Here is a 13,498-nt window from a genome sequence, read left to right as displayed (position 1 = left end):
TGGCCTGTAATTTTCTTTTTTTGTAGTATCTTTGTCTACTTTTGGTATCAGGGTGATGGTGGCCTCATAGAATGAGTTTGGGAGTCTTCCTTCCTATGGAATTTTTTGGAACAGTTTGAGAAGGATAGGTGTTAGCTCTTCTCTAAATGTTTGATAGAATTCACCTGTGAAGCCATCTGGTCCTGGACTTCTGTTTGTTAGAAGATTCTTAATCACAGTTTCAATTTCATTACTTGTGATTGGTGTCTTCATATTTTCTATTTCTTCCTGGTTCATTCTTGGAAGGTTATACCTTTCTAAGAATTTGTCCATTTCTTCCAGGTTGTCCATTTTATTGGCATGGAATTGCTTGTCGTAGTCTCTTAGGATGCTTTGTATTTCTGCGGTGTCTGTTGTAACTTCTCCTTTTTCATTTCTAATTTTATTGATTTGAGTCCTCTCCCTCTTTTTCTTGATGAATCTGGCTAATAGTTTATCAATTTTGTTTATCTTCTCAAAGAACCAGCTTTTAGTTTTATTGATCTTTGCTATAGTTTTCTTTGTTTCTATTTCATTTATTTCTGCTCTGATATTTATGATTTCTTTCCTTCTGCTAACTTCGGGTTTTGTTTGTTCTTCTTTCACTGGTTCCTTTAGGTGTAAGGTTAGATTGTTTATTTGACATTTTTCTTGTTTCGTGAGGTAGGCTTGTATAGCTATAAACTTCCCTCTTAGAACTGCTTTTGCTGCATCCCATAGGTTTTGGATCGTCGTGTTTTCATTGTCATTTGTCTCTAGGTATTTTTTGATTTCCTCTTTGATTTCTTCAGTGATCTCCTGGTTATTTAGTAACGTATTGTTTAGCCGCCATGTGTTTGGTTTTTTACGTTTTTTTCCCTGTAATTCACTTCTAGTCTCATAGCGTTGTGTTCAGAAAAGATGCTTCATATGATTTCAGTTTTCTTAAATTCACAGCAGTGAATTCCACCATTCTGTCTTCCAGGTCACTTACCCGTTCTTCTGCCTCAGTTATTCTGCTATTGATTTCTTCTAGTGTAGTTTTCATTTCAGTTATTGTATTGTTCAACTCTGTTTGTTTGTTCTTTAATTCTCCTAGGTCTTTGTTAAACATTTGTTGCATCTTCTCGATCTTTGCCTCCATTCTTTTTCTGAGGTCCTGGATCATCTTCACTATCATTATTCTGAATTCTTTTTCTGGAAGGTTGCCTATCTCCACTTCATTTAGTTGTTTTCTGGGGTTTTTTCTTGTTCCTTCATCTGGTACATAGCCCTCTGCCTTTTCATCTTGTCGTCTTTCTGTGAATGTGGTTTTCCTTCCACAGGCTGCAAAATTGTTGTTCTTCTTGCTTCTGCTCTTTGCCTGTGGTGGATGAGGCTATCTAAGAAGCTTGTGGAAGTTTCCTGATGGGAGGGACTGGTGGATGGTAGAGCTGACTGTTGCTCTGGTGGGCAGAGCTCAGTAAAACTTTAATCCGCTTGACTGCTGATGTGTGGGGCTCGGTTCTCTCCCTGTTGGTTGTTTGGCCTGAGGCAACCCAACACTGGAGCCTACCTGGGCTCTTTGGTGGGGCTAATGGCAGACTCTGGGAGGGCTCACACCAAGGAGTACTTTCCAGAACTTCTGCTGCCAGTGTCCTTGTCCCCACGGTGAGCCACAGCCACCACCCGCCTCTTCAGGAGACCTTCCAATACTAGCAGGTAGGTCTGGTTCAGTTTCCCCTGGGGTCACTGCTCGTTCCCCTGGGTCCTGATGCGCACAGTACTTTGTGTGTGCCCTCCAAGAGTGGTGTCTGTTTCCCCCAGTCCTGTTGAAGTCCTGCAATCAAATCCCACTAGACTTCAAAGTCTGATTCTCCAGGAATTTCTCCTCCCGTTGCCAGACCCCCAGGTTGGAAAGCCTGACTTGGGGCTCAGAACCTTCACTCCAGTGGGTGGACTTCTGTAGTATAAGTGTTCTCCAGTCTGTGAGTCACCCACCCAGCAATTATGGGCTTTGATTTTATTGTGATTGCACCCCTCCTACCATCTCATTGTGGCTTCTCCTTTGTCTTTGGATGTGGGGTATCTTTTTTGGTGAGTTCCAGTGTCTTCCTGTCGATGATTGTGCAGCAGCTAGTTGTGATTCTGGTGTTCTCGCATGAGGGAGTGAGAGCACATCCTTCTACTCCACCATCTTGGTTCCTAATCCCAGTTCTTCCTTTCTATTTTCCCTTGGCAACCACTAGTTTACTTTCTCTCTCTACGGATTTGCCTGTTCTGGACAATTCATATACAGTATATGGAATCACACAATATGCAGCCTTTTGTGTTTGACTTCTTTTACTTCTCACAGTGTTTTCAAGGCTCATCCATGTTGTAGTATGTATCAGTAATTCATTCTTTTTTATGACTAAATAATAGTCCATTGTATGAATATACCACATTCTGTTTATCCAGTAATCTGTTCATGGGCATTTGGGTTATTTCTACTCTGGGGCTATTGTGAATAGTGCTGCCATGAACAGTTCATGTAGAAGTGTTTGTGTGAACATCTGTTTTCAAGCTTTGTTGGGTATGTAACTAGGAGTGGAATTGCCGGGTCATATGGTAAACTCTAAGTTTAACTTTTTGAGCAACTGCCAGACTGTTTTCCAACAGCTTTAACTTCTCTAATTGAAATTATTTTGCAGGTAATAAACATAATTTCTTCAGTAGGCCTTTACTGTATGTGTGTTAATACCAAAGAAATATGATTCTGAAAGCAGTTCTCTATACTTAATGGAAAAGGCCTACCTTATTGTAAATATATCCTTTCTCCTAAATGAATATAAAGTCAATGTGATTCTTACCAGATTTGCTGTTTGATTTATTTTTTTTAATTTGACACATTAATCCCAGAGTTCATTTCTAAGACTCAACAAATGAGGATAATAAGGAAAAGTTTGAAAAGAGAGAATACTATCAGCAACGGGGAAATCATGTGAAAAACAGGTCCTGCCAAATAAAATAGTAAACTTTATTTTATAGCTGTATCTATGCACTGTGATACTGGCACCATAAACATATCAGTGGAACAGAACAGAGTACAGAAATGGATCTAATTCATGATAAATAGAATGCAGTAAAGATTGCATTTCAAATCACTGAAAAAATGGAATATTAGAAAAATAATATTTATTATATTAAAATGGGTAAGGCCTTTGTAAGTCAGTGGTAGAAAAGGTTAAAGAATCTGAGAGCATAAAAATAAAACATTTCTATCTGGTAAAATAAATAAAGCCAAAAGACAACCAAATCAGAAGATTATCGGTAACTCATATGACTGGAAAGGGGCTTATTTCTCTAGGATAAGAAGTTCTCTTACAAATTTTTAAGAAAAGGGACACCCGCACTCCCTCAAATAAGAAAAGAAAAATGAGGAATGATTTGAACAGGTACTTCATGGGCAGAAGATATAGTAGTGGCCATATGAAACAGTGTTCAGCTTCATTTGTAATTAAGAAAACAAAATAACAGCGTAGCATTTCTTTCATTTATCAGATTTTTGCCAGCTGGTAAAATTTTTTTAAATTTGATAACAGGCAGTAATGCAGAGGGAATAGGTCAACCGGCCTGTCAAATACTATTGATTGGACTCTACATTTACACAGTCTTTTGGAGGGTCATTTGACAATATCTGTTCAAATTAAAATCACACAGTGTATAAAACAGTAAATTATTTACTCCTAAGAATATATCCTATAGGTATATTCATGGAAGTATTTATATGTACACATTTACTTGTAGCATTAAATAAATAATATCTATGCATCTGTTAAAAAGAATACAACCTGAAGAGAGAATAATGCGCAAAGAATAGACTTTTTAGGTATCTAAAATAGTCTTGCATATAGTGTTTAAATATATTTACACATTCACACTATTCTTTAAAATTCCTTGCCCTTAAGTTTTAAGGACTAAAGAAAACATAAAATTCCCTAAGAATGCCTATTATTAGAATAGGGTATAATGTATAGTTGTTTATAAGTGAAATTGGAGCTTAGTGATAGCCCCCTTCTCTTGAATACTTCCTTTAGAAGAAACATACAAAGCGTAACACAATATACGTGAAATACTAATCATTGTGTATGTTTTATTGACTTGTCTGGAAAAAAGTATAACATTCAGGTAAAATGTCAGTCACATACTTATCATTAAGTGTATCGATGACTTAGAAAAACATAACCAGATGTATCGACAGTGTAAATTGCATGTGTTTGGTTGCTGCTGTTTGGGCTGGGGACCGAGTGCTGGCAGTTGGTTGGTGATAGTGGCAGTCATGATTGAGTCCTAACACTGCCTAAGTCTCTGAGAAAGGAAATAATCTCCTAATTACATTTTTTACCAGACACATCTTCCAGAGCTCGACACCCTTTCATCAGAAAGAGCTAGATCCTTTATAACCTGGCTTAGAGACAACAGACCATTAAACCCAATTCTTCACGTGGTAAAGTAAGTACTTCTGTAACTTAATTATGAAATTGTCTTATCCTGTCCAGTCTTTGTGAAATTGTTTGTCTTCAAAAGCAAATTTTAAATAATAATATCAAAATACATTCTAGTGGTAGAATGCTATTACTTGATTAACATCCCCTATTCATTTTCAAGTTCCTATGAATTAGTAATTTTTTTGATGTATAAGTATTCTTTTTAATAGTATGCATTATAGATAAAAACCCCTTTTTCTTCTTCAGAGATGAGAGTCCTGCCAAAACAGAATTTTTTCAACATTTGATTGAAGACCGGACAGAAGCCGCATTCTCTTACTATGAATTTTTGCTTCACGTTCAGCAGCAGATTTGTAAGTGAAGTGGAATAAAATTGAATAAGAAGAAAATGGTCTATAACCTAGGTAAAGTGTAATCTGTCAGAGAAGCACATAGGAAAGTTGAAATGTAGGCATTTGTTGTTACAAGAGACAATGTGTAGCATAGCACCTGGTCTGAGGCTTTGGCAAAAGGTAAAGACGAAGAAATAACTTGACAGATTTTCTTCATCCTAAACTAATGGTAAGGATGATGCTGTTTCGCGAAGTATATTTTGAATTGGTTTCCACACATTTCCAGTAGTGCAGCAGTACAGTGCTCTGTTCATTGCAAGCCGGCAAACTTACGTAGTTATGTGGGATGATATGTCATAATGTAATATTAGATAAATTCCCTTTTCTTATAATTAATATAACATTTCTGGACTTGAACTCTGACAAGAGATGCCAAAAGGCAGTGGTACCGTGTTGTTTATATGAATTACTTTTTAACAAGGAATGATTCATATTCATTAAATGAATTCAGTATTTTCCCTGTAAAAACAATAGAGTTTCAGTACATGAACTATAGAAAACAATATATATATAATGTACATAAATGTTACATTTGTAAAGAAAATGTAAAAATGTAACTACAGAATATGAATTGCTTAAACTGTGCTGCATTGTTGGATGACAACTCTTTTGGTGGCAGTTAGAGAATGAGGTTGACTAACGCATATTACGAATTGAGTCCACAAAAGAAACACAAAACTCTTTGTAATTCTGTTAAATCTTTTATGTGGATTTATTTATGATCAGCCTACTAATTAAAAATATTTTGCTTGACAATATGGCTTGGTGTTTGTGTGTTTGTGGTCGGGGAGTGTTGGTGGTATTTTTACTTATAGGATGTATTGAATTTACTGCTTGGGGAAACGCAGTGATACCACATTTCACTAGGTAATATATGTGAATATGTTTTCATTAATTTGTGGACATTATCAAGTACTTATTCTGTTTGTATTCTAAAACAACACTGCTTTCAAAACACATATGATTATTGACTAATCATAACCTTAATTTGTTTTTCTTGGTTAAATTAGGCATTTTTTCCTGCACACACATAGCAAGAAAATTTTTATAATGTTGTGACTATCCTGTTGAATTGACTTTAAGATTACCGTCTTGAACTTTGAGAGTGATTTTATTCTGATGGGAAAAAAAAACTCATTTACTAACAGCTTATTTACTATAAAAACTGTTCATGATCCATTAGCTTGTAAATAAAATTTTATTATAAACACTGTAAAAGTCCCATTGATAAACTTTGGAAGGAAAAAGGCTCTCGATTTGCGTGGTGAGTGATTTCTGCCGGTTTGTGTTTGGTGGACCTCTTTTCTTTGGATAAAAATAAAAGTACTCTCTCGCATTCCCTGCTAGAAATGAGAGGTTAAATGACTCACCCCGGATGACGTTACTAATTAGCGGCCGAGCCAATAGTAGACGTCAGATGCTCTGCACACCCACCACCTTCTCCCAGCCGTCCCCACACCGTGCTGCATCCGGGAGGGGACTCTTGTGGGACGCGAGGATCGACTGCAGTACTCCAAGGGCAACCGAGTACTGTAATTTTACAATGCAAAGTATCGTGTTTCTGCTTTAAGAAGGATGAAATGTTTTGTCTTTGGATAGTTTGTTCCTCAGTTAATAGGTATTTGTAAGTACTAATCCTTGCTAGATACTGTTCTAGGCCCAAAACACATAAAATCCCTGCTTTCACAGAGCTTACACTGCAGAGTGAGCTTGTGGAGGACTGGGGGAAAGACAGTACGTTTGTATGTCGGGTGTGGTGAATGTAACGGAGAAAAAGAAAGCCAGATAAGGAATCCAGAATGCTGGTTTTAGCACGGGCTCCCGCTGCGGCTGCAGCTCCTCTTCAGCCTCGAGCCGCTCCGGAAGTTCCAGCAGCTCCCCTGGCTCTCCGAGCCCTTCTCGGCGCAGGCATGACAGCAGGCGGCGTTCCCGCTCCAAATCCAAACCACCCAAAAGAGACGAAAAGGAAAGGAAACGGCGGAGCCCTTCCCCTAAACCCGCCAAAGTGCACGTTGGAAGGCTCACCAGGAATGTGACCGAGGATCACATGGAGATACTCTCCACCTACGGGAAAATTAAAATGATTGACGTGCCTGTAGAAAGGATGCACCCCCATCTGTCTACAGGCTACGCATATGCGGAGTGTGAGAATCCAGATGAAGCCGAGAAGGCGCTGAGGCACGCGGATGGAGGACACATCGATGGCCAGCAGATCACTGCCACCGCTGTGCTGGCCCCCTGGCCTCGGCCACCCCCCAGGCGATTCAGCCCTCCCAGGAAGGAGAGTGCCGCCACCGCCACCCATGTGGCGCAGCCCCCCCCCCCCCCCACAGAGGAGGAGAAGGTCGCGTCCCCCTCGGCGCAGGTCCCCCGGCCGCCGCAGCCCCAGGAGCTGCTCCAGCTTCAACTCCTCCCGATGCGCAGGGCCACCGAAGCTCTGCCCTGTGACTTGTATTCCCGCCAACTCACTTTTGTCACTTTTCTCGACGAAGGAGGATCGGTAGGAAAGAAACCCCTTACCCGGGCAGGCCTCGAAGGTGAAGGCAGTAATTGCCACGTTTCCCCTGGCGGCAGAGTTCCGGCTGCAGGAGCGTTGTTGGTTTGGGGGCGTGCTTATAAAGATGCCCTCCAGTCTCTGGCTAGAAAGCTTCCGCATTTCTAGTTCCTGACAGGCAGTTTAGTGGCAGAGCCCGCAGGGATGAGCAGGGGGCTCCAGGAGGTGGTACAGCCCCACCCTGGGAGCATGTTTTCCTATTCCACAGATGACCTGGGTCCCACCTGGTGGCCTGCTCGTGCCCTAACCTGTTGGCCTGCAGGGTCCCACGGGAAAGGTGTGCTTTTACGCAGCTGCCGTCCTTGTTAGCCTGGCCGTGCTCCCCTGCATGAGTCCTTTTCTGACCTCTAGGGCCAAATACCCAAAACGGTTCTTTTCACGTGTACTCATGTCGTACACACACACACACACACACACACACACCCATGTCTCCCTTTCTCTCTTAAACTGGTAAGTTGAGAGTCGACTCTGTCGGGTCATCACAGAACCCCCCCCGCCCCCCGCCGCGTTGTGTTGGTATACATGGTGGTCGTGCAGGTTACCTTGGCAACGTGTACATTGTTTTTCTGACTTTTATTGTACAGTCAGTACTATACATTTTCTGTTTGGAGTTTTGTAACTTTGTAGCATTTTAGATAATATTGTGTTTGTACCTTGTTGTGTAGAGAAAAGAATTGTGTTGAATAAACCTAGGATTAGAGTGCAGCTCGAGTGTTGGGTTCACAGCCTCCTTCCTGTCCCTTGGCCCCAAAGGCAGCTTCAGTTGTGAGGTAATTAAACATGATTGTCTTAAAAAAAAAAAAAAGAATGCTGTTTTTGATAGTAACTAGGGAAGGCCCTTCTGAAAAGGTGACAGTTGAGCAGAGCCCTAAAGCCATGTGGCTGTCTGGAAGAAACAGTCCCAGGGGGGACCTTTGCAGTGAGTGAATGTGGAAGTTAGCTTCTGATCACTCTGACTTTCCCTATAAAAGAAGCGATTGGAGTTATCAGCTGCGAAAGGGGAAAAAGTGTGAGATTCCAAGAAATAGTCACCTAGGAGAGTGAGAGGTCAAGCAGCACCGACGGCCCTTCTTTCGATGTGAGCCATGAACTTCAAGTGAACCCAGTTAGCATGCCTCTTCCTTCTAGCCACATTCACCACCTGGTGGAAAGTTGGATTTAAGTTGGAACAGAAGAGCAAGGGAACTGAGGATGTATACAAGGAAGATACTGTGTCATTTAAGTGAAAGGGGCACATACTGAGTGATGGATAGAAAAAGGTCATGGGCTTAGTAGTTTGGAGGTCCTGTTGAGGTCAGAGAGCTGTTAGGGTATGGATACCAGAGGGAATGAGCTGGAAAGATAGGAAGTGGTGGTCAGGATATGGGATGCTTGGAATTGAGATTTGAGGGAAGTTTAATCTGGATGTCTACAAATGAGGAGCAGAGGAATGCCTACCTCGGGTGTGAGATCGGAAACAGCCACCTTGAAAGGCTTTGTCCTCTGAAGACGGCCAGACTTCAGTTAGAGAATGTGAAGACTGACATCAACGAGAACATTGGCCTGAGGCGATTGATCCTCACGGGGATAATCGTCCTCATCACCTCCAGTGCAGCAAGTCTCTGGCCATTTTTTATTTGTGAGGCGGGAAGTTGACAAGAGGAAGGGGCATGCTTACCAGGAGTTCTCTGAGCCCCTTTTCAACTAATTGAAACTGTCATTAAAGTCGGCAGTTTTTTAAGAGTATCCCAGGTGATGTGAAAATCTCCTAATCCCTTACTAGAACCATTGTTTAATAGGAACATACAATTTGATTTATAGTTTACATACTGCTCTTAAAGAATATATCCGTAGCACAAATCAAGAGCATTGATGGAAAAAGAATTCTATTCTTTATTTATACATTAATGTATATTTGTGTGCTAAAACCTATTTGAAAGCCATTTAGAGCTTGAATCTGTTGTAGTCGACCCATGAGGCTATAAAATTCACATAGTAGCAAAGTGTTGTTAAGAAAACTATGCGTCCTCTATTCAAAGTAACTTTTGAAGACCCTAAAAATACTTTCAAAGGCCAAAAGAAGATGAAAACTAACGAAGCTGAAAACAACACTGAAGATACTATTTAGGTGGAATTGCTAATCACTGAAAGAAGACAGTTCAAGATTTAAAAAAAAAAAAACCTTATTCTTTGGCACATGAAACGGAGACCTCCTGGAAAATAAAAATGGTAGGTAGATATTTTATGAATCACTCATCTTTTTTTTTTTTTTTTGCGGTACGCAGGCCTCTCACTGTTGTGGCCTCTCCCGTTGCGGAGCACAGGCTCCGGACGCGCAGGCTCAGCGGCCATGGCTCACGGGCCCAGCCGCTCCGCGGCATGTGGGATCTTCCCGGACCGGGGCACGAACCTGTGTCCCCTGCATCGGCAGGTGGACTCTCAACCACTGCGCCACCAGGGAAGCCCGAATCACTCATCTTTTATCTCTAAACTCAGAGATGGAATCTGCATCAACCAGAAAATTGGGTATCCTCTTCCTCCTGCCTTCTTGTAATACCTATGAGCAGCAGAGAAGTTAGCCTCGGTTAGGAGACACAGAGGCTGTTAACGCATTGCCTTCTCATGGGTCATGAGCTGATCCAAAAATGAAAGCCCTTTCTTTAGTTCCCATTAGTAAACAGTGCACAGTTTTGTAGATTTTCATGTCAATTTGGGGGCCAAAAAGCATTGCTTACCAGTAACCCACTAAATGAGTTGTTACAGATTGCTAAATTGGTAGTCACAAATGAAAATCACTGTTTTATTAAAGATTACTTGACACTCTACTGTTCTCCTGAGAAACCTGGTTCCTGTGCAAGTTTGTAATTTTGCAAAAACTCCCTGAAGTGCGTGTATACAGATAATTCGGTTGCCACCTCCTCGGGAGCTTCTTGGGTGAAATCTGAAACATGCCTCCACATATGCAGAGGGCAGGGAGCAGCCGAAGAAAGAGGCAGCCACTGCAGAGTGGTAGGTGGCAGTTTTAATACGCAAGGGAACTTACTTACAAGGCTTGTCTCGGGCGGCCACAAAACCAGTAGGACTCCACACCTACCTGCCAGAATCTTAGAAGTTTATATAGAGACCTTAACTGGCTTCAGTCACGTACACGGTCCCGGGAGCCTCAACACTGTATTTGTGTTTCAAGACTGGGTCCTTGGAGCAGCTGCTGGGAGCAGGGAAAGCAAGCAGAATACAGAATCCAAGGCTAGGGGAGCGGGCGGGGAGCCTCCAGGTGCCAGGGTCAACTGGCAGTCGCGTCTTTTTGATGGCCTCCTCCCGCGACAGGTGCTATGCCACAGACAGTCTGTCAGACAACGGACAGAAACTACCCTACAGCTGGTGATCAGTCAGTTTTTATGAGTGCATCATCACTGCTCAGACATGTTCATGGTTTTAGTCAAGCGACTATTCTCGTTTTTCAGGTACCTATTATTTTAGCTCAATAGCCAATTAATTTGTTGATAATTTGATTAGGGTGTAGTGATGTATATGCTTATTTTTACACTATAATTGTCTAAAACTAGATTCTGAAATATACTTTTTGGTAGACGTAAAATGATTATACTCTCATTGTTAAAACAGAAATATGTATAACCTACCCTTCTACCTTGCTTATACACTCACTTTCTAAAAATATATGTATTATTTATTTATTTGGCTTCATCGGATCTTAGTTGCAGCACGTGGGCTCCTTAGTTGTGGCATGCAAACTCTTAGTTGTGGCATGCATGTGGGATCTAGTTACCCGACAATGGATCGTACCTGGGCCCCTTGCACTGGGAGCGTGGCGTCTTATCCACTGCGCCGCCAGGAAGCCCCTCTACCTTGCTTGTAACACTTTATTGATGATGTGGCTGGTACATGTGTGCTAGTTTAAGTAATTTGTAAATATAATTATTAGGTTCTTTTAAAGTTAATAGGCTATGGCTTTATAATATTAAATCATGGTTAAGCCTATTCTCTTTAGAAATAAATAAAAAGCAATTTGTATATGTTTCTCTCAGTTCTTTATTACACTGAAATTTACTTTAGGTCAGGGATTTTACCTTGAGTCTTTTTAGTACTTCTTGTCTCCCAACTCACATATCCCCAAGCTCCTGTCCTTATATAGCTACGTAATAGAAACACGTTAAGTTAATTTAGTGGAAAACTTATTAGCCTTTCTTACCATGGAGTCATTTCAGAATGACCCTTGGGAAAGCTGTAAAACACTGTACTAGTTTGGAAAGCCTGTCCCATTTTTAATGAAGTTTTTATGGAATTTTTTCTATATTCCAGTTTCTTTCAAATCCTGCTCTTTTGGGACTTAACGTTTTATGACTTGCATAGTAACAATAGGAAAGACCTATTAATATGTGCGTCCTATTGAAACCTGAGTGATTTTACTAGAATGAAAGATACTGTGCCTCTAGACTATCTCTTATTATCAGAAACTGATAGGTAATTATTTGCAGAGTCAAGAATAACAGGGAGACGGAGAGATGAAGGAATAAGAGGTTTAAGCAAGAAAGGTCAAAGCTTAAAGCTGAGTTATTTAATTAGGACCCTGAGTACTGTGTCCGCAAGCAAATAAGGGGTCTGAAAAGGTGTTTTTCCCCAAAATCTAGTGAACCTAAGTTGTCTTCATAGAACTTACCACAATCTTTTGAGTGATAGTTTAGGAAGGAATGGGAACCAAAGTGGGATAGAGAATGGGTAGGAACCAGAAGGGTAACTCTGAAAGTAAAAGAAGATTGATTGTACATCACTATAGGGGCTACCCTTCTCCATGTCCAGGCTTTGCATGTCCTTCTCCCCTTACTTGGAAACCCGTTCGATCCCTTCCTGGCTTCACTGACTGAACCCCACTCATCCTTAGAACTCAGCCTAAAGATCACCTCTTTCTGGCAGCCTTTCCTGACCACTCCCCCTCCTGTGTGTTTCCATAACACCTTCCACTTTTCTCTGCCATAGCCCTTGTCAGCGTTATCATTGACATTCTCCTTTAACACAGGAACTATGTTCTCTCTTAAACTAAGGCAAGTGCCTCCCACCCCCATGCCTGGCACATAATAGACATTCAGCAAATGTTTGTTGATTCAGTTTTAAATGATTCTAAGTTAGAGATAAAATGAGTTGAAGATCTGGAAACAGAAGTAAAGAAACAGTCTCTTTTGGATGAAAGAAGAAACATACTATACCATGCTGGATGGAAATGGAAAGAAAACCAGATGGATGCAATGGGAATAGTGCCAGAAGGTGGATATAAACCCCATGAAAATTCAGGAGTGTAACCATCTCTCAGGTTTCTGGAGCTTCAGGCGTCTGGACCATGTTGCAAGATAGCCTCCAAAATGAAAAAGTCACTCCCCCCAGGTCACCTTCCACAACACCTTGTACAATGCTTGGTGACTTTTTGGGGTCTTAGAAGCTACATACGCCCCATTTCAATGTGCCACTGTGACCCATTTACCAAGTAACTGGTAAGGCTGCCAATTTGCAGTGCAGTCAGAGCAAGAGAAGGCTCTACGTAAAGGAAGGCTGTGGTGCAAACCGCTCTGCCCCTAGGGCTCTTTTGACCCAGCAAGTCTAACTGGAGTGTCTGTGGCAAATGCGAATGCCATGCGGGGCTCAACTGGAAATTACAGACCTCTCTATGGTTCGGGAGCACAGCCATATCTTCTGCAAAAAAAAAACCTTTTATCTCTTTGAGAACAGCTCCTAGACTGCTACTGAGCTGTGCACTGCAAGACGTTGGATGCCCCAAGCGAGTAATAAGATTGCGCGTGCCCAGAAGCAGTCTATCACTAAATGTGAACAGGATATAAGGTACCAGGCTCAGCTGTCCTGAAGCAAGTTGCATGAGCAGGTGGCTCGGATTCTTACGGCCACTCCTGCTGCATGGCCACCTTCCCTCGGTTCACATCCATGGCCTCATGAGCTATTTCCCTATGATCAGTTAAAGAAGGAAGAAAAAAACAGAGCCTGCTTTTAAGACAAAATTATGACACCAACTGGACTGCTGTAGGACTAGTCTAGTGGTGAAGGGAAGTCTTTGTGGGCAGAACTTCAAGCCATACATTTGT

The 13,498-nt window shown here is 41.5% G+C and overlaps 2 protein-coding genes across 6 annotated transcripts in view; both read left to right on the top strand.

The window, feature by feature from the left end:
• Positions 1-5,614, top strand: part of SEC24B (SEC24 homolog B, COPII coat complex component) — a 92,567-nt gene extending 86,953 nt beyond the window's left edge. For all 5 annotated transcript variants that reach the window (XM_073804996.1, XM_033856788.2, XM_033856787.2 and 2 more), the window contains 2 exons: positions 4,367-4,470; positions 4,713-5,614. In XM_073804996.1, coding sequence (XP_073661097.1) covers positions 4,367-4,470; positions 4,713-4,827 — 219 coding nt within the window. In that variant the 3' untranslated portion in view covers positions 4,828-5,614. The remainder of the gene's footprint in view (positions 1-4,366; positions 4,471-4,712) is intronic.
• A 619-nt stretch (positions 5,615-6,233) lies between these two features.
• On the top strand, positions 6,234-11,587 carry LOC101330423 (uncharacterized). The gene is given in 3 exon segments (XM_073804697.1): positions 6,234-6,408; positions 6,649-7,136; positions 7,138-11,587. Coding segments are annotated over 3 exon segments (888 nt in total). The 3' UTR covers positions 7,363-11,587.
• The last annotated feature ends 1,911 nt before the right edge of the window (positions 11,588-13,498 follow it).

This window comes from Tursiops truncatus, chromosome 5 (genome assembly GCF_011762595.2).
Source record: "Tursiops truncatus isolate mTurTru1 chromosome 5, mTurTru1.mat.Y, whole genome shotgun sequence".
Lineage (NCBI taxonomy): Eukaryota > Metazoa > Chordata > Mammalia > Artiodactyla > Delphinidae > Tursiops > Tursiops truncatus.
This window is presented reverse-complemented; position numbering and strand designations above follow the sequence as displayed.